General features: G+C 40.3%; 2 protein-coding genes and 1 long non-coding RNA gene across 7 annotated transcripts; 1 reads left to right on the top strand and 2 right to left on the bottom strand.

Annotated features, from left to right (window-relative positions):
* Window positions 1–4,684: 4,684 nt before the first annotated feature.
* LOC112259732 (acyl-coenzyme A thioesterase 1-like) lies at window positions 4,685–8,297 on the bottom strand. The gene is made up of 9 exons (XM_024434391.2): window positions 8,263–8,297; window positions 7,933–8,123; window positions 7,037–7,200; window positions 6,814–6,930; window positions 6,437–6,525; window positions 6,218–6,311; window positions 6,020–6,100; window positions 5,678–5,819; window positions 4,685–5,392 (listed from the first exon to the last, which is right to left on the bottom strand). The coding sequence occupies exons 1-9, from the start codon at window positions 8,295–8,297 to the stop codon at window positions 5,262–5,264; spliced, it is 1,044 nt and encodes a 347-aa protein (XP_024290159.2). The 3' UTR covers window positions 4,685–5,261.
* A 3,442-nt stretch (window positions 8,298–11,739) lies between these two features.
* On the bottom strand, window positions 11,740–16,119 carry LOC112219231 (peroxisomal succinyl-coenzyme A thioesterase). Of its 4 annotated transcripts, none has more exons than XM_024380490.2 (11): window positions 15,700–16,119; window positions 15,325–15,521; window positions 15,122–15,221; window positions 14,831–15,021; window positions 14,523–14,692; window positions 13,499–13,618; window positions 13,301–13,383; window positions 13,099–13,192; window positions 12,872–12,952; window positions 12,593–12,734; window positions 11,740–12,161 (listed from the first exon to the last, which is right to left on the bottom strand). In XM_024380490.2, the coding sequence occupies exons 2-11, from the start codon at window positions 15,518–15,520 to the stop codon at window positions 12,031–12,033; spliced, it is 1,308 nt and encodes a 435-aa protein (XP_024236258.1). In that variant the 5' UTR covers window position 15,521; window positions 15,700–16,119; the 3' UTR covers window positions 11,740–12,030. The 4 variants fall into 4 exon arrangements, with proteins under 4 accessions (XP_024236258.1, XP_042151766.1, XP_024236193.1 ...); XM_042295832.1 differs by having other exon boundaries at window positions 15,892–16,119; XM_024380425.2 differs by having other exon boundaries at window positions 15,325–16,118.
* A 1,531-nt stretch (window positions 16,120–17,650) lies between these two features.
* LOC112219124 lies at window positions 17,651–20,162 on the top strand. Of its 2 annotated transcripts, XR_002948705.2 has the most exons (4): window positions 17,654–17,939; window positions 18,212–18,533; window positions 18,673–19,009; window positions 19,907–20,162. It is a non-coding gene; the product is annotated as an uncharacterized LOC112219124 (long non-coding RNA). The 2 variants fall into 2 exon arrangements; XR_002948696.2 differs by having other exon boundaries at window positions 17,651–17,939; window positions 18,212–19,009.
* The last annotated feature ends 785 nt before the right edge of the window (window positions 20,163–20,947 follow it).

Below are 20,947 nucleotides of genomic sequence, written 5' to 3'. Positions count from 1 at the left end.
GTGCAACAGATGTATCCCTCTCCACATTCAATGTCAGCTTGATTGTGGACTTTTTCCCGTATCAGAAGCACGTCGGGGAATTCCATAACTTCCATTGAACATTTCCCCTCGCGCAGCACTTGATGCGTTTAAACCATTTGCTTGACATGACTTGACATCTGTCACTGCCCTGGGGCATTGGGATATTTCTTTAGACCAGAGGAAAGAGTGCCTCCTGACCACGATGTCTAGTTACTTCGATTTTTTATTTGTTTGTCCAGTGCAATTTGTCACTTGCGCAGTAAAGTCAACAAAGTCCACCTTCTTCACTGTTTGTGTTTCGGGATCCTTCTCCTGAACGGTATTCACTGCAGACTGTGGGGCATTCACTACCATCTCTTCTCTGCTGGCTCCTTCAGCTATTTTCACTGCCTCCACATAGGAGACCTGTTGGATAGCCCTGATCCTAGCTACTGCGACCTCCATCTTTACAGGACACTCTGGGAACAAGTGAACATGATCCCCATCACAATTACAGCAACATGCTTCATCGACTACGACATATTTATTCCTTCGACAAACACTTGCCACATGTCCAAACTTTTACAATTGTAACACTGCAGCAGCTTCTGTACACACAGTCTCACCACATTTCTCACATACCCAAGTTTTACATGAGTCCGGAGAACCTCTTGATCAAACAACAATAAAACTGCTAGACTTTCCTCTTTTTTTCAATCTATCATTCAAGATTCATATTCCATTTTCAAATTCGGCCATCCAGCTTCCATATTCCCAACTCTGGAATCCTTTATCCTTCTCATCCTCTCGTTGTAGCTAGGTATAACTCCATTCCCTCAAGCCATTGGCTCTGATTTGTAGTCACCTACGATTTTATTAAATGAGGGTTTTAGGAGAGCTCTGCTCTCTGGTCAGTCAGTGTCATCTTTATAAAAGTGTTAGTTGGTGGGACTTATCTAATTTCAAATACAAAACCAGAAAGTTCATGTAGCTTTGGAGCAATGGTACTTAAGGAAAAATACTTGAAAGTACTACTTAAGTAGTTTTTGGGGGGTATCTGTACTTGACTATTTATATTTTGGACTACTTTTACTTTTACTTCACTACATTCCGAAAGAAAACGATGTACTTTTCACTCTATACATTTTCCCTCCCCCAAAAGTACATTTTGAATGCTTAGCAGGACAATAAAATAGTCTAATTCACGCACTTATCAAAAAACATCCCTGGTCATCCATACAGCCTCTTATCTGGTGGACTCACGAAACACATGCTTCGTTGGTAAATGTCTGAGTGCTGGAGCGTGCCCATGGCTATCTGTAAATACATTTAAAAAACAGAAAATTATGGCGTCAGGTTTGTGTAATATATATCCTTTGTAATTATTTAGACTTTTACTTTTGATACTTAAATATATTTGATAAATTACAATTACTTTTGATACTTAACTTTTATTATAAACCAAATACGTTTAGACTTTTACTCAAGTAGTATTTTACAGGGTGACTTTCACTTTTACTTGAGTCATTTTATATTAAGGTATCTTTAGATTTACTCAAGTATGGCAATTGGGTACTTTTTCCACCACTGCTATTGAGCTGGCATATTTCGGAGCAGGTTAGGAAAGTATTTTCGCTAACCCTAACCCTTTTCCTAACCTTAACATAATTCTAATCTGCTACGTTAAATTCTCCTAACCTGCTGCTTAAATTCTCCTAATCTGCTATGATAATTTCACTTCCGGTCGTAGCTGTATCGAAGTGCTGTGTTTAGGGAATCTCATAAATAAATCTCATAAACGTTAGCATTACATTGACGTAAAGTACTGATGAATTGCACCCATACTGATTAATTGCACCAGACACGTCCACAATTCCTGCATGGATTGAGAACAATTGCATAATCTGGAGGGACACTCTTCTACCCATTCCAGAGGATTCTGACCTGAAAGTAGATGTAAGCGACCCGCCATTTCAGAACCTTGGGTCTCTGCCGGCTTGTTTTAAATGGTATTTTCCTTGTTCACAAAATGGTGGTCTTAGTATATTCCCTTTATTGTTTTTCTTGATATAAATCCCCCCCAAAAGTTCTGTTCTCAGGTGGGGTGGATGTCATGTCCATTATTACTGGTTGTCTGACAAGATGATACGAATTGGGCCACTGTTGAATCAGCTGATGATGTGAGCAATGTTCCTGACAGTATTGAGTGTATGTAGCCTTATGTAGCCTACTCTAAAAAATGGCATGCGTGAATGAATGTATTATTTCATGAGCTGAATTATTACTTGACATCTGTGAGCATAACTTTCTCCTCAAGTTGAAGCAGATGATGGATAGAGCAGGGCATCCTGTGAATCCCCCCGGCAAATGAAATAATGAAATAATCAAATACTTGATTTGTTCAATTGATATTAACCACAGGAGGTTGGTGAGGACAGGCTTGTGGTATTGGCTGGAGCGGAATAGGTGGAATGGTATCAAATCCATCAAACACATGGTTTCCATGTGTTTGATGCCATTCCATTTCCTCGGTTCCTGACATTATTATGGGCTTTCCTCTCCTCAGTAGCCTCCACTCACAAACATACAACATACACATATTAGCTGTTAACTTATCAATTGGATAATGACCAACAACACAAATACCTATACCAGAAACATACGTTAAATTTGAAAATAACTTTTGAGGGAAAAAAACAAAAAAAACAATAAACAGCTTGGGTCTCATAACATATATTTTTTTACATACAGTATATTACATTTAAAATCATGTTTGGAGAATGCCGCCGGAGGAGATGGCTGCCGTTTTACGGGCTCTTAACCAATTGTGCTATTTTGTGTGTTTTTTGCATTGTTTCTAACTTATTTTGTACATAATGTTTCTGCCACCGTCTCTTATGACCGAAAAGAGTTTCTGGATATCAGACCAGCGATTACTAACCTCGAAGTGGACAAAGATATTTTCTTTAACGAGTCGGATGTGAAGGATTTACTTCACATACCCGACCAGGCTCAAATCCCTGTCATTCACATGAAGAGAAGACGCCGATACAGGGGACGCAGGTTTGGGTTCCTTGTGAAAATTCATCAGCGAGTGGGTAACCCACCTCTTACATCGGTCCTACTGACCAATGTGCAACGACTGGAGAATAAACTGAATAGGCTCCGTTCAAGACTATCCTACCAATGGGAGGTAATATCTTATGTTTCACAGAGTCGTGGCTGAACAACGAAATGGATAATATACAGTTGGCTGGTTTTTCCATGCATCGGCAAGACCGAACAGCTGCCTCCGGTAAGACAAGGGGTGGAAGTCTGTCTATTTGCCAATAAATCTACTATTACGGAAGTCTCGAGGTATTGCTCGCCTGGGGTAGAATACCTCATGATAAGCTGTAGACCACACTATTTACCGAGATAATTTTAATCTATATTTTTTCTAGATGTTTATTTACCACCACAAACCCATGCTGGCACTAACACCGCACTCAATGAGCTGTATACTGCCATAAGCAAACAAGAAAATGCTCATCCATAGGCGGCGATCCTATTGGCCTGGGACTTTAGTTCAGGGAAACTTAAATCCGTTTTACCTCATTACCAGCATCTTACATCTGCAACAAGAGGGGAAAAAAACTCTAGACCACCTGTACTCCATAAACAGAGACGCGTACAGAAATGTGTACAAAGCTCTCCCTCAACCTTCATTTGGCAAATCTGACCATAATTCTACCCTCTTGATTGATGCTTACAAGCAAAATCTAAAGCAGGAAGTACCAGTGACTCGCTCAAAATGGAAGTGATCAGATGACGCAGATGCTACGCTACAGGACTCTTTTGCTAGCACAGACTGAAATATGTTCCAGGACTCATACTGTAGCAATGAGGAGCAGGGTTAGGGAGTAACGGATTACATGTAAACTGTTACATGTAAGGTATTACAAAAAAAGGGTAACTGTAATCCCTTACGTTATTGTAATATTGTAATCAGATTACTGATACTTTTGAAAAACTAGATGATCATTTTGAGGATTACTTTTAAATTGAGAAAGGATGTTTGCAAAAAAAAAATCTCCTACCCTTACCCCCAGGTGGTAAGGGTAGGCAACAACACATCTGCCACGCTGATCCTGAACACGGGGGCCCCTCAGGGGTGTATGCTTAGTCCCCTCCTGTACTCCCTGTTCACTCATGACTGCATGGCCAGGCACGACTCCAACACCATTGTTAAGTTTTCCGATGACACAACAGTGGTAGACTGAACACCGACAACGATGAGACATCCTATAGGGAGGTCAGAGACTAATGCCACCCTAGTCACAGACTGTTCCCTCTGCTACCTCATGGGAAGCGGTACTGGAGCGCCAAGTCTAGGTCCAAAATGCTTCTTAACAGCTTCTACCACCAAGCCATAAGACTGCTGAACAGCTAATCAAATGGTTACCCGGACTATTTGCATTAACCCCCCCCTGCTGCTACTCACTGCTTATTATCTATGCATAGTCACTTTACACCTACTTACATGTAGAATTACCTCAAGTAATCTGTACCCGATTACTCACGGTAATTTGTTTATTTAGTAAATAGTCTTCTTAACTCTTATTTTTCTTAAAACTGCATTGTAAGTAGGGCTTGTAAGTAAGCATTTCATGGTACGGTCTACCTACACCTGTTGTATTCGGTGCATGTGACAAATAACATTTTATTTGATTTATTTAGCAAAAACGTATATTTCTAGATTTGAAAATAAATAAATAAATAAATAGATACATTCAGTTTACATTTATTGTATGACAATATTACGATTATACCTACCATGCTGTTTCACCTGTGGTGGCCTTGAAGTTCTACAGTACTGTAGTTTTACTATTAAATACCAGAGAGTGGATTGACATCTTTGAAAACAGGAAGAAAATCATTGATTCTTTGAAACTACAGAAATAATACACAAAGTCCTCTTCAGAATTCAGTGACATTGCTTCGGCAAAAAGGACTGAAAACTAAGTTGAGATGGGTGGGTATAACTCAGACTTTCAGCGAAATCTTGAACTCATCTTGCACCAATGTGACGGTTGATGCTGTAGTACACTCTCACTGCATCTGGGCTGTTGTCATCTTAGTATCAATTCAGCATATTTTTGTTTGATTGTGATGACCTCAAAATCAGACTGTGGATCATTGCTCTGGAAGAGATGCTCTTGGTGAAAACCTAGAATCTTCTCTCACACGTAGGAGAGACGCAACCTGACGTAAGACAATGCTCACAGTCTGGAATACACATGGGGTTTGACACTGTGACAGAGATGCTCTTGCAAAAAATCTAGAATCTTCTTCCATGAGTCTTCCTGTGCAACGGCGTGGGGTTTGGCGAGGCCTCCCCACAGCACGACCACTGCAAAAGTTGGAATGACTGCTTTAAATATAAGACTTTTGAGACATGGTATTCCTATGACTGTGTAATGTAGACCTACATAAAAATGCATTCAAGTTACAGTACATAAGAAAAATATAGAACTGTAGGATCATTCGTGAACTAGTTTCATCTGGTGTGGTAATGTTGAGCTAGAGCAAAACATTGCAAATCCCTGTGGTCCCAGAGGAATGTATCGGGAATCCTATAGGAGCACAAGAACTATAAAAGCACAGTCTGTCTGCATGAATGACTCTGCAAAGGCACCTCTCTGTTGTCCTGGCTGCAACACAAAGGTACAAGCCCTGCAGTGGGGACCATAGGGAGGTTCAATCAGGTGACCAGCTCCCGGGTAGGACAGAGTGGTCAGCAGGTGACTGTTCCCTGCTCTCTCCATCATCTGCGTCATCTGAGAAGGAGCAATTGATGAACTTTAACAGGGTTCCTATCCAAGCAATACTTCTCACAAGAAATCATCCCATTGATATCAATGCATGATTTACCCTAAAGCCTGAGTTCAGCTCATGGAGAATACATCCATTCACGCAAATCCATTATAAGAGTAGGCTACATAAGGACACACTCAATATTGACAGGAACATTGCTCACATCATCAGCTGATTCAACAGCGGCCCAATTCGTATCATCTTGTCCGACAACCAGTAGTAATGGACATGTTATCCTCCCCACCTGGGAAAATAACAAAAAATAATGATTTATATCAAGACCACCATTTTGTGAATGAGGAAAATATAATTCAAAACAAGCCGGTCGAGACCCAAGGTTCTGAAATGGTGAGTCTTTTACATCTACTTTCAGGTCAGAATCCTCTGGAATGGGTAGAAGAGTGTCCCTCCAGATTATGCAATTGTTCTCATCCATGCGAGACTTATGGACGTGTCTGCAAACACATGGTCAATGGTCAGGTGCAATTCATTAGTACGTTGTCCTCTCCCAAAGTCAATGCTATGCCAATATACCAACACATTCATATGCACATATACACAAACACAGGTACAAACTCACTCTTTCATCACTTTGAAGGATTCCGCAATGGACTGGTTGGCTTTGAGTGTAAGAACATGGCTGCCACTGATGCACACACAACATATTGGCTAAAAAGGTAGACAAGCGTTCATTTACACTGTACATATTGGATAATTACATTTTTTTCCCCAAGAAACATACATCGTTTAGAATCATATAGTGATCAATAAAATGTATAGATAGACATGAATGTAATTTACTTTCCAATATCGTGGTAAATGGTAAACATTTCGCAACTACAAATCGAAAATCATACTGATGAATTAAGACAGGGGCATTATTGGTCTGGTGCAAGTACAAATGCATGTTTATCCAGAAAATGAACAGGAGATGAAAGGACTTGCATAGAGACGTACTTTTACAGTTTCTGAGACAGCGAGGGATAAAGCGACTGAGGCACCAAAGGACGTGCCAAGCAGGGCAATTTTGTCAGAGGCCACTAGAGGGTGATCCTGCAGCAGTCTGAAAGCATTCTGAGACAAGAAATCAACATTATACAGTATGTAAGACAGTGGTTTTCAAAGTCCCCAAGTCAATTCCTCTTTTGTATCTCCATATGAAAATGGGGCAGATACACACCTCAATGTAATGGAAGCCAATGGTAGCAGCTTTCTGTGCATCTGGGAAGAGGTACATCAATGCCATGGCAGCAAAACCGTGGGATGCTAAGAGAGCAGCTCGATATTCCACCAGGCCGCCACCACCTCCCCACATGTCTAAAACTCCAGGGAAGGGTCCGGGACCTTCAGGATAACATGACAAAAAACATTATTGTTAGTGTCTACCTGAGAGCAGAGCATGCATCTTTACATCCATGTACTGTATAGTTCTTTAGCTCTGTCCTCCATAGTGATGGGGTCGGATTTCGAAACTTTAAATATTGTTAATCATCAGTTGTACTAGAAATATGAGGAGTGCCATAGTCTGGTTTATACACCAGAAGTTAATGGTTATCTGGAGGAGGAATGTATATGGTGGAGGCAATTAAGCTTGGAATGTACTGAGTGAAGGAAAGACGATCACATGTTGGCAGGCACTGATAAGGGTGGAGAGATGTGGTTTAGTGAGGAAGGGTGCCGAGGTGCGGTCAGGTCACATTAAGGGAGAAGGAACCGTTTGTTGACACCATCACTTAACTTCCTGTCAAGTAATAAAGATGTAATGTTTAGAGAGGAGGAGACTCCTCCTAAACTGGGGTACATATACTGCCACTGGTGGAACCATGTCTTTGTCTTATGCAGCTGTATGACCCAATGGGTGAATGAACATGGTTTTAGCTTTACTAATCATTTTCCAAGGTTAATTTAAACCTAACAAAAGTAAATCATTCATGTATTGTTGTTTGTGTCTTGAACCTGGTTCAAGCAACTAAAACATACACTCCCCTTGTAGTGAATGCAGTTACAGTGAACAACCACCGATACAAATTGTCCTGCACGGATGTGATCACTCAGTATACTAGGCATGTAGTTTACCTGGTGGCAGGAACAGGGTACCTGTGACCCCTCCCTCTGTGATGTCGACCCTGCGGACTCCGGGGGCCATGTACCAGCGCTCTGTGACGACACTCGCCAGGGCCACCTGCTCCCTGAACCCCTGACTCACGTGTCCCCTGTACACAGAGATGTGCACCACCATGGGAGTGTGGACTTCTTTGATCCTGAATCTAAGGGTCAGAAAGTACCAACAGAACAGCTGGTAGCATCATTACATATGGTGGCAGCAGTGGGATACTGAGAGGTTCAAAAGCACACAATCTCCAAAAATGAAACGTTAACAAAATCGGATGGGGTTGAAGTGCTTACCTGAGTCCAGTTCTACTGCCAGGTATTGGTCTCATGCTCACCAACAAACCCATTGGATCAACACCCTCATATGTGCCCCCAAAACTTTCATCTTTGGCAACTATAAACAAAAAAAACAAGGTCCAAACTTTTGGTAAATACATGCACATAAAGTAGCACATTCATTTGTGATTAAAATGTGTCTACTTTAGCCAAACATTTTTCACTTACACTGAGCAGTCTGTCAAAATCTTAGTCACATACTTTTTTTTACCTCATTCAAGTGCTTGATGATAATAGATCATTAACCTCGCCATACTATATCAATCTCAGACCAGTGGTGTAAAGTATTTAAGTAAAAATACTTTGTTTTTGGGGTATCTGTACTTTTACTTTTTTTAATCATTTTCCGACACCCAAGTGTACTCCTTACATGTTAAATGCTTAGCAGGACAGGAAAATCGTGCAATTCACGAACTAATCAAGAGAACATCCCTGGTCATCCCTACTGCCTCTGCTCTGGACTCACGAAACACAAATGCTTAGTAAGTAAATTATGTCTGAGCGTTAGAGCGTGCCCCTGGCTATCCATAAATGTTTAAAAAAAGTGTGCCTTCTGGTTTGCTTAATACAACGAATTTGAAATGATTTATACTTTTACTTTTCATACTTAAGTATATTTTAGCAATTGCATTTACTCTTCATACTTAAGTACATTTAAAAGCAAATAATTCTAGACTTTTACTCAAGTAGTATTTTACTGGGTGACTTTCCCTAATACTTCTATGAAGGTACTGTCTCAGACAAAGATGATTTAGCATTATTACTGAATGTTTCCCATTGGTATTTAGAGGTGTTTCTTTAGAAATTGGTTAAAGATATGATGAAATAATATCTCTCACCTGTGACCCTTCCCTGAGCATCACTGACATAGTGCCCAAACGCCTCCCAGTAGTCTGTGTCTTCCGACTGATGTAAAGAATGTAGTGTGACCTCCTGTGTCGGTGGTAAGTTCCCCACAACCACATGGAACTTCTCATCAAAGAGGGCTCTCCATGGTTTTACAGTCAACACAGGAACAGAATTCATGTCACAGATTGTTGTAGTGGAAATGTCCTCTAAAACAAATGCATTGACCCTCTCCTAATAGAAACTAAGAGAAGATGAACCTTTGTTTGTCTGAACCCTATATTACAGAAATGTTCTGGTGATAAGGATAAAAAATGATATTTACAGAAATGTTATTGGATGCTTTGCCCTTACAGGGACTGCCCGTGCGCATTAATGAACTTTGACTTAATGTATTAGATCACTGTCCTTGAAGAACCAGATATCACCAGTTTAACACCAGTTTAACATCTAACTCCAGACAAAATATTGCATGAAACAGCCTTTATCATGGGTCTCCTTGACATTGAAATCAATTAATAACATTCAACAATGAACATGTCAGAGCGTACATTTCTCTAAACTTTACAAACAATATTTATCAGACCTCAAAACAACATTTCAAAAAGTGCTTTAGAGCCTATAGTCCATACAGCTACGGCCATTGAGCAAGAACTGTTTATTGAAAATCGGAGCAGTGGGAGTCATCACTGTAAAAATATAGCACTTTTGGTGTAAACAGGCTAATGCTAACCCATTTCTTAAAGGCCCAGTGCAGTCAAAAACATGATTTTCCTGTGTTCCATATATATTTCCACACTATGAGGTTGGAATAATACTGTGAAATTGTGAAAAGGATGATAACGTCCTTTTAGTGTAAAGAACGGTATGAAAAGACTGTCTGAAATTTCAACCTGTTTTGGTGGGTTGGAGTTTTGGCCTCCCTGCCTAGTTAAAGCTGCAATATAACTTTTTGGGAGACCCGACCAAATTCACATAGAAATGTGTGTTATAGATCTGTCATTGTCATCGAAAGCAAGTCTAAGAAGCGGTAGATCTATTCCATGTCCGCAATTTCTATGCTTTCCGTTCTTAAGTTTGGTTTTTTCAGTTTTGTACACCAGCTTCAAACAGCTGAAAATACAATATTTTTGGTTATAAAAAATATATATCACCGCGGTTTAAATACTTGCTTGTTTTGTCACAAACTGAAATTAGGCAAACTATTAGAATGTTAGCACCCAGGAAATGGCAGTGATTTCTGAATAGTGCATTTTTTATTTTTTATTTCACCTTTATTTAACCAGGTAGGCTAGTTGAGAACAAGTTCTCATTTACAACTGCGACCTGGCCAAGAGAAAGCATAGCAGTGTGAACAGACAACACAGAGTTACACATGGAGTAAACAATTAACAAGTCAATAACACAGTAGAAAAAAGAAAAAAAAAGAGTCTATATACATTGTGTGCAAAAGGCATGAGGAGGTAGGCGAATGATTACAATTTAGCAGATTAACACTGGAGTGATAAATGATCATATGGTCATGTACAGGTTATATAGAAATAGATTTCATATGAACAAGTAAAGGTTGCTGCAGTTTGCCAGGGTTGAAATGTTTTCTTTAACCATATGAACTGATTAGAAAAATGATCTGGTTCCATCATAGCTCATATAACATGTATTTATTTATTACTATGGCATACTGTTCAACGTGGGCCCAGAGTTGGTTAGGTCACCAGATCAGGAAAAACTCTGAGCCCCAGGAAAGTAATTTGCCCCTCATGACTGCATTTCGCTACACTCACATTAATATATGCTAACCATGTGTATGTGACCAATAAAATTGGATTTTGATTTGACTGTAGGACCTGTGGTGCCACCTTTGAAATCAACACACAATATTACAAATTAAAAACATCTCCAATTTGTATGATAGTATCAACATAAAAAATAAGTAGCGGCCGAGCGAATATGGGCTTCCATAGTTTTACATGGCTCAGTGCAGCCGACTACTGTACCCATTTCAGAATGGAACATGCTGTAAAGCTGTAACTGTAATTTCAAATAAAAGTCTCAAATATTAGGAAAATGTCTATACATTTCAGTTGTTTCAAAAACTTTGCTCTGCTATTACCATTTATACTATAGGACTGTTGGGCTGAAAGAGAATTCTGTTTACAATGATCCGCTTGGAGGGGGGGGACAACTGTAGGGCGAGTGCGTGACCTCTTGAGGTAGTGGCCGAGATGTGATCATTTTGTAAATTTACATTACAATAGTGTCACTTGAGAATCGATACCTCTCGAGAACCTCTTGATATTTTGTGAATGAGAATAGTGACTTTTGTTTGATATTAAAATGGTCAAACGGAAACAATCACAGTAAGGTACACAACTGTTATCCAGAGATGATTTGATATTCAGATAACTGACCATGAAAAAAAGGAATGGGGTGAGTTCTTACATTTTCAAACGCTTTCCTTTATTCAAGGAAGACAATTTTGTACAACCTATTAGTAATAGCGCCTTCGTAAAAGTAGAAATGCACAGTAGTAAGTTATCAGGTTTAGATACAATATTGCTTGTGACAGCAGTAAAACTGGAAAGAAAGCAGTGATAAGGTCTATTTAATTGAAATGAAAGACTGTATGAAACATTTGTAACAATGCACTAACTCTGAGAGATCTTCTCAATCTTTGAACGTTATGGCTCGTGTAGATCACCAAAACCAGGAGAAAGGGAATGACACGAAATTTGGATTAAGACATCGGCTCGTTGATTTATGTGGTTTAATCCCATGCACACTTGTCAACATAATTATTTTTTCATCACATCTCCGGTGAGAATTAAGATAAGTCATAATTACAAAAAATGTAATAATATGTCTGTGTCTCTGGCCTGGTCACAGATTTGACTGTGAGGTCACATCTGTGCTTCTATATAGGTGCTCCTCCAGAAAAGAAAGGATCTTCTTCCAGGAGTCTTCCTGTGCGTGACCGTGTGGTGCTGTCTCTCCTCCCCAAAGAACCACCACTGCAATCAAATCAGGAGGGGAAACATCAAACATAAAGAGAACAAGTGTGATTATTCCACTGCTTCACACAACCCATTTCTATATGTTTGCTAGAAACAGCCATGGAAACAGCCATTACTTTTAAATTGCTCTTCAGACTGACAGTATGTAATGTACTTGATTTAAAATTGTATTTATTGCCTCGTAAAACATTAACAGGGAGTAATTTGTCTATCTCCAGGCAAAACAAACAGCATGTGTGACGAGAGTTCTTCACATATTACCAGACAAATGAGTCATTGCAACCATATCACTGTGATAATGTGTGTTGTATTGTCGATTAGCAGTAGAAAATGACACATCCCCAAAACAGAAAATAAGATACTGTCAAACTGTCTCTGATAATAACAAGGACACAAACACACCACACACACAACCAACGTTAAATTACACTTTTGTTTTGTTCCAGCCACCATGAAGTTGCTGGCACGGATATGAGGACTATACGGTGGTTCAATCAGGTGACCAGCTCCAGGGTAGGACAGAGTGGTCAGCAGGTGACTGTTCCCTTCTTTCTCCATCATCTGCTTCATCTGAGGAGGCACAAGAACTCTTTCAGTTCTACATCAAAGTGTTGGGCGTCAAAAACATACTGTAAAAAATGACAGTAGAATCACTTAATAATACATATTTCTGCAGCAATCCAAGCATTGTTAAAAAATGTACTCACGTCCTCTGCTGACTCAGTGGCAGGCCAGTTTTGGTCATCCTCACCCACAATCATTAGAACAGGACATTTCAGCTGCCCCACCTAACCAGGACACAACAGTAAACCATGGGGATAGACAATGCTACATACCTTATAAAGTCAAACAGACAAGGGAGAACAGCTATAAAGTGAGTACAATGAGGGTATAGATAAAAATCAGGGTAAAATCCAGTTTGAGTTAAACCCACATCCACTTTCTTGGTTGGATCAGTTGGAATGGGTAGGAGCAGATCCCGCCAGATCACTCGATTCTCCTCATCATAGCGAGTGTTACGGACGTTTCTAGGAAATTAAACACACAGACGAGTAAGTTCAATTGAATTATTATTAGAGGATCAAAGTGGAAGCACAAATGCATACACATCTTTAAACATGTGATAGTACACATACTTATTAATCTCGCCAAAGACATCAGAGAGTGAGCCTTTCACCGGCTGGACATGACTGCCACTCACACATACCAAACACCTGGGCTGAGAGAGGACCAACAGTTTAAGACACCAAAATACAAACACACACAGACAAAAACACAAATATATACACAGATCTACACATTATTCTGCCAGTGTGGTAAGAGCACTCTCCTACCTGAATCACAGTGGAGTACACGGCCATCCCCAAAGCCACTGAGGTCCCAAAGGACAGGCCCAGTATCGCTATACTGTCCCCACACACCTGAGGGTGCTCTTTTAGAACAGTGAACGCAGCCTAGAGTGAAAAATATAACATTTCATATGAACAACAACTGTGGTTAGTGTGTCCGCCCTGAGAATGGAAGGTTGGGAGTTCGATCCCCGGCCAAATCATACCAAAGACTGTAAAAATGGGACCTGATGCATCCCTGCTTGGCCCTCAGCATTAAGGAGATAAGGAGATAGATTGGGGGTAAGCCCCTGCGATAGACTAGCGTCCCGTCAAGGGGGGGGTATCACGCTACAGAAACAGGAGATATAGTAGGCTCCTGCCCTATGAGTCGTTCCGGCTCGCACAAGGCTACTTACTAAGACTGTCGTACAAAACTTGACTTTAAATTGTTACCACAGCAGTCATATTTTGACACAGGATATTTGGTTTCTTTATTACTGTAGTAATAACTTTATTAAATATTAATATAAGTACCATAAAAGTGGGAGAAGGTTACATTTTAGTAATTTAGCAGATACTCTTATCCAGAGCGACTTACAGTAGTGAGTGCATACATTTCTCATACTTTTTCTATTGTAGGAAATAGGTCTAGTTGTCTAGTCATGTTCTCTTTAAGGTTCATACTTCAACATACGTAACCCAATGACACATTTTACAACACACTATTAAGATAAGAACAAAATCCAATGTCAGTTCCTACAAATAACAGTTGAATGTGTAGGTTGCGCAAGGGATTGGTTGCACAGACAAGGTGAACGAACCTTTGGATGAGCTTTGTGGGTTTAATTACCTACAGGTTATAGCTTCCTTCCTGAATAAGAATACACCATATACAGAGCATATCACCTTGTGAAAGTCAAATATATGCTATATATCAGTTGATCACTGTAATTTGAGGCACCTATGACACTAAATATGACAGTGCAGATCAGCCAAAATGCAGTGGTCTAGTAACATATACTGGTACCTCAAAGTATTCGTTCCCCACATGAGAGGTTGAGCCCCCAGAGGTCCGGGGTGTCATGTACTCCAGGGCCAGAGAGACAAAGCCATGCGACGACAGGAGGGCAGAGCGATACTCCACCAGACCGCCACCTCCACCCCACAGGTCCAACAGGGCAGGGAAGGGCCCGGGTCCTTCCAACACAACATGGTCTGTTCAGACCTGGGCTATATGCACTCCACTTATGATAATCATATCTAAATCATATCTTTGGATGATTTTAATTGTAATTATTGAAAGTGAGGTGTATGTAGCTAAAAACTATGACATACCTGGTGGCAGGAATAGGGTCCCTGTGACCCCTCCCTCTGTGATGTCGACCCTGCGGACTCCTGGGGCCATGTACCAGCGCTCTGTGACGACACTCGCCAGGGCCACCTGCTCTCTGAAACCCTGACTCATGTGTCCCCTGTACACAGAGATGTGCACTACCATGGGAGTGTGGACCTCCTTCTTCCTCAACCTAAATGTACAAGACATTGTTTATAATTCAACTGGTGTCCTTTGATGACAAAATTACAACTTTATCAATGTATTATTTTTAGGGTGGAGTTTCAGTTTACCTGAGTCCAATTCTACTGCCAGGTACTGGTCTCATACTCCACAACAGTCCCATGGGTTCCACGCCATCATATGTCCCTCCTAAACTAGAATCATTGGCAACTGTAAAGATATTTGGGTAGTTTATGTGAGAGGGTTTTAAATATGAATTGAACTCTTCAGAATATTGATAACCGATGTGTGACATTAAATACAAGTAGCCTACCATTTACAAATCCTGTAGCATCACTAACATAGTGGCCAAAGGCCTCCCAGTAGTCGCCATCATCTGAGTGGATCAGCGCGTGCAAGGTGATATCTTGAATTTGTGACAAATTTTGTACGATTAAACTGAACTTTTCATCGATTAGTCCCCTGGATGGGTGAAGCAAAAACATGGGCGACGCTGCTTTTCCCGTCATCCTGTCAAAATTGCATTGAAATTTCCTCTCAACAAAGAGACATCGACATATAACGTTAGTAAGTAGCTTAAATTGTGAAATGGGACACCAAAGTTGAGGATCAAAGTTCACGTTGACAGACTGAGCATCATTGGTTAGAGCTTGAAAGACTCAGAGCAGCATGCATTGGAAGTGTTTACCTCTTACAGTAAGTAGGCTACTGTGTAACAACCAATTCAGACAACAATAAACAATGTAGCATCACACAGCAGTTATTATCGCCCGCACAAAAGAAAGTGTTGCCTAATATACCATATTCTGGAAGTCTTAATTAATAACGTTAATGTCGCCAGCTTCTACAAAACGTAGCATATAACGTTACGCAGTTTTACCAACTTGCCCGTGTTGTCCTAACAACTGCTGTAGGAAACGGCTATTGCAATTAGGTGTCGATGCCTTCTGTATTGGGTCGGCAAATTGTGCCTTACAAGATTTGCATTGCGTGTCTTATGCTTTAAAAATCAAAATCCCTATGGGCTAAGTTTCTCTCATGAGTCAAATTCAAAACAGTGGAAGTCCGGCAGTGATAGGACTGGGGCAGAGCGAGACGACTCAGTGGAGGATGTTTTTTTTAAGGTGGAATGGTTTGCCATATTAAAGGAGGCTCGACATATTGTAGAGGAAGTTAGGTAGGCTAATATGCTACAGGTTTTTTGGTAGAACACTTTATTTGAACGAAGTTTTGTAACCTATGTCTAATAATTGCTACAAAACATTTTATAGCCTTTTTTATAGCATTTTTATAGCAACGAACTGGAGGGTTGAACTATGTAGTTACATGCCAAAATTGCATTCTAAACTGAAGATCATGATTAGGTGATTATTGGAGTCAGGTGTGTTAGCTGGGCTGCAACAAAACTGTGACAGCAATCAGACCATCAAGGACTGGAATTGCCCAACCCTACATGTGTTTTTGGCCAGAAGAAAGACGTTTGAAATAATTTGGAAACCTTAATTGTCCACCTTGAGGAGTGGGACATTTCCATGGGAGAGAGATATACAGTACCAGTCAAAAGTTCAGACAGACCTACTTATTCCAAGGTTTTTATTTTCCAATGTCTTTATTTTTACTATTTTCTACATTGTAGAATATAGTGAAGACATCAAAACTATGAAATAACACATGGAATCATGTAGTAACCCCAAAAAAGTGTTAAACAAATCAACATATATTTGAGATTCTTCCATGTAGCTACCCATTGCCTTGATGACAGCTTTGCACACTCTTGGCATTCTCGCAACCAGCTTCATGAGGCACTGCATCTCAGTGCTGGAGGCATCACTACAGACCCTGGTTCGATACTGGCTGTATCACAACTGGCCATGATCGGGAGTCCCATAGAGCGGCGCACAACTGGCCCAGCATCGTCCGTGTTAGGGGAGGGTTTGGCCTGGGTAGGCTGTCATTGTAAATAAGAATTTGTTCTTAACTGACCTGCCTAGTTAAATAAAGGTCAAATAAAATAAATAAATGTACCCATAATTCTCGTTTCCATGTAAAGCTTGTTCGCAAAAATCCTAGCCATTGGCTGGATTTTCAGAGAAAGAGAGAGGGAGAGAGACAGAGAGAGGAGAGCTCTCATGTAGGCAAATTACATTACATGGGGAGAGATGGAAAAGATGACAATACTGTTTCCTCTATTTTTCAGCTTCAAAGGGCTCACAGTAGTGGGACTATTAACGTCTTAGTAATATAGGAAGACGCAAAATAAATCATGCTAAACAAGTAAGATTCATCCCATCAAAACAGAAGGCACAATGGATAGGCTTCAGAGTGAATTGGAGTAAGCCTAAACCACTTAAAACGTAGCTCCACTGTAAACGAGCTAATGGCTCTTTGTACAGTCAACTGCATTCAGTTCATGAGGTTGAGTAAAAGATATTTCAGATAGACATAAAAAAGATTCATGAAAATGCTCTTCAAACCACAGATGGTTAACCAAGTAAGTTTTTAAAGGATACCATGCTGAAAAGGGGAAAACTTGAGAGAGGATGAATTCACCATATCCAATATTGAAGTTCAACAGCCAAGCTGCTTCATGGCCTTTATTTTATGCTCCATAAGGAGGAAGCAGGAAGGAGTGTCAAAAAGAAGATGTGGTAGGAGTGTTGACACAAGTATAGAAATGGAGAGAGAGAGAGATGCAGAAGGAGGAAGGTACATAGTTTGTTCGAATGTACCAGTGCAAAGAGAGAAAGAGAGTAGAGATCAATTGTTGAATACATAGCATTACAGTATATCAGGAACTACATCTCGAGACAGTTGGACCAACCAGACATTACTGAGTCTCTCACTCTCACTGTGTACGAGAGAAGCTGAGCCTCAGAATCTACAAGATGAGGAACCTACTGATAATCACCATCCTCTCCTTCATGACAGGTAATAAGCTTGTTATAGCACTTTATAACAATGTAATAACACCTAGTTAGTCTTCATATAAAAACTTTTACTCTAGAGTTTGGACTACCAATTTGTTTTGGATAATATGATGCCACCTCTGTTTTAAAATGTCTCATCTCAATATTGATAGCTGCATTATTGAGGAAAGTGTTTACTTCCTAAGACTGTGATATGGGGTAGTTTTATCTACCTTAGTTGAATGCAGTGACTGTATAAGACTGATTGATAAATGACGTAAATGTCAATCTCAGGTTGTAAGCTGCCTTGAAGTGGAAGGATACTCAGGAGGAACTGCCATCTTCAACTGTAAATACCCAGATGCATATAAAAGCAACCAGAAATGTTTCTGGAAGAAGTCCAGCCAGAGTTGTGAAGAGAAAATTAGCAGTGAGACAAAGAACCCCTGGGAGAACAAGGACATATTCTCTCTGAAAGACACTGACAGTAAACTCTTCACGGTGGTCATCGAAAAACTGGATTATAGAGATGAAGGATGCTACTACTATGATGCGGACACACCAGACACGTCGTCAACTTGCTGTAGGACTAAGGTGGAGCTGGAAGTAAAGGAAGGTTAGAGACTTTCACTTTAATTTAACTAAATTATTAATTCCCTGTGTGATGAGAATAACGAGTCACGGCGGTCAGTCAACTAAGGGTGAAAGGAAAGACTGAGGTTATTAATAAAGGCTGAGGTTTTTTCCATTGACAGATAACTGCTGTAGGAGATCATTCACAGAGATTGCTTATCTGGGAGGAACCGCTACCATCAGCTGCAAGTATCCAAATGACCATAAGGACAGAGTCAAGTATTTCTGCAAAAAAAGATGGTCACTTCATCTGTAAATGTAATATAGATTTACAATCTAGAAAAGAATCGAACGAACAAGGTCCATTTTTTTGTGTCTGACAAGACAAGGGAAGAGAGAGAGTCTTCACTATGACCATCACCAATCTGACTGGGGAGGATACAGGGATATTCTGTTGTGGCGGGAAAACTACTGCCTACATTGACTAGATCACTGAAGTACAATTTAAAGATATTAATGGTAAGTGTAAGGTTTGCCATTCATATCATCTATTCAGCATAGTTTTTTTCTTCAATTTATTTTGATTTTAGACAACAGAGAAATATGGCCTACTAGTAAATTGGTCACAAAGCTGCTATTTTTGCTTTGGGTTAGATGGACCATTTATTTGTGTGTTTCTTTGAATATGCAGAGTATAAAACACAATTCTATAGATAGCCTTCCATAGTACAAATACAGTCAGCACTTCCTGTTTTGTTGCTTACTTTCCTTATCAATTTGTCTTTCCTTGTATCCTCTTTCTTTGCCTCCTTCTCCAATCGCATTGAAGGAGATTCTCCAAGGTACCCGCCCCTCTGGCCTTTTCCTCCAATATATTTCTAGAAGGAGGCTAAGAGAGAAGACACAAGTAATCAAGGAAAGACACATTGTGAAAGACCCCTTTATTTTTGTCACTTCCTGTGGTGAATCGTTTCTGGGCATGCTCAGTCATGAGATTGTGGTCTGTGAAGGGGTTAGGGGTTTTGCCAGTTCCTTTTTGCACTTCAGTTGTAGTTTTTGCTCTGTGACGTCAACCACAGTCTGTACCATGTCCAGCTGCCTATTGGTAATTTAAACCAATTAACTGCGTTATGTTTTCATAATCAAAGATCTGTGGAGCTACTGTATTATTCCATAATTCATATTTTCTTGTCATAAGAGACTGTCTCTGTGAACAGATTATGTTTAATGTTAAGTGGTTAGATCATTTGATCACTGCCGATATGAAACATTTTATCAAGCACGATTTGCATGTGAAGATCATCAACATCATGCATTGCACCTCTATAATAGTCGTCTATTGTATGTGGCCCACTCTTTGTGTGGCTGTAATTGTGCAATGCAGTTAAAAAATATTTTTGTGCCTCTAACCATTAGCGTCACCCAAGACCACCGCAGTGACCACCACCGGAGTGACCACCACCGCAGTGACCACCACACTGAACACCATGTCTCCTGCATCTTCATCCATATGACCATCAACACTAAGACAATGTACCTTTGATAAGTAAATGTGGTTCTAGGGAAGGTAGCTTAGCAGTTAAGAGCTTTGTTTCGGTTGCTGGTTCAAATCCCCAAGCCGACCACATGAAAAATCTGCTGATGTGCCCTTGAGCATGGCACTTAACCCTAATTGCTCCTGTAAATTGCTCTGGATTAGAGCGTGCCAAATGACTAATCCTAACCCTAATCCGTACCCTAACCTTAACCCTAACCTCAACCCAAAAACCTAACCTTAAGCCTAAACCTAACCCAAGCTACTAACCCTAACCCTAAAACTAACCCTAGCTCCTAACCCTAACTCTATACATAATTCTAACCTTAAACCACCTAGAATTAGCATTTGACCTCGTGGGGACTAAGAAAATGTCCACAGGAGCTGCCTCCTCAACACACAGGGTAAGAGCAGAAGGGGAATAATATAAATGTGTGTGTGTGTGTGTGTGAGAGAGAGAGAGAGTTTATGTAAGTGTGTCAAACTATGTTCTCTCCTTCAGCATGTACTCCTCATCATCTTCTTTCTTTCTCTGCTCATCCTCTTTCTCCTTTCCCTCCTCCTCCTCTTCTTCCTTCTCTTCAGGGTGGCCATGGTGCAACAAAACTGCACCCCCTACAGCTAGACTCAGGTCCGGTGACCACAACCAATTTACCCACAAACCCATCTGACTCACTTCACTACGGCAGTGTCAACTTCCACAAGAACCCCAGGAGGCCCAACGAAGCCACCGCTGCCATCGCTAAAGAGGGCACTTCTTCCACTGAATACGCCACTGTGAACTTTGGTCGAAGCCTGCCTACTCACCCTGACCAATGAATGACATGATAAAAATAGACCTCTAGCCTACTTCTACTGCTTCTCAATCCTAAGTGAATACAATACAATATAATCAAATACAATACAATAAAATGCAATACAAT

This window comes from Oncorhynchus tshawytscha, linkage group LG01 (genome assembly GCF_018296145.1).
Source record: "Oncorhynchus tshawytscha isolate Ot180627B linkage group LG01, Otsh_v2.0, whole genome shotgun sequence".
In the NCBI taxonomy this organism is placed as follows: domain Eukaryota; kingdom Metazoa; phylum Chordata; class Actinopteri; order Salmoniformes; family Salmonidae; genus Oncorhynchus; species Oncorhynchus tshawytscha.
This window is presented reverse-complemented; position numbering and strand designations above follow the sequence as displayed.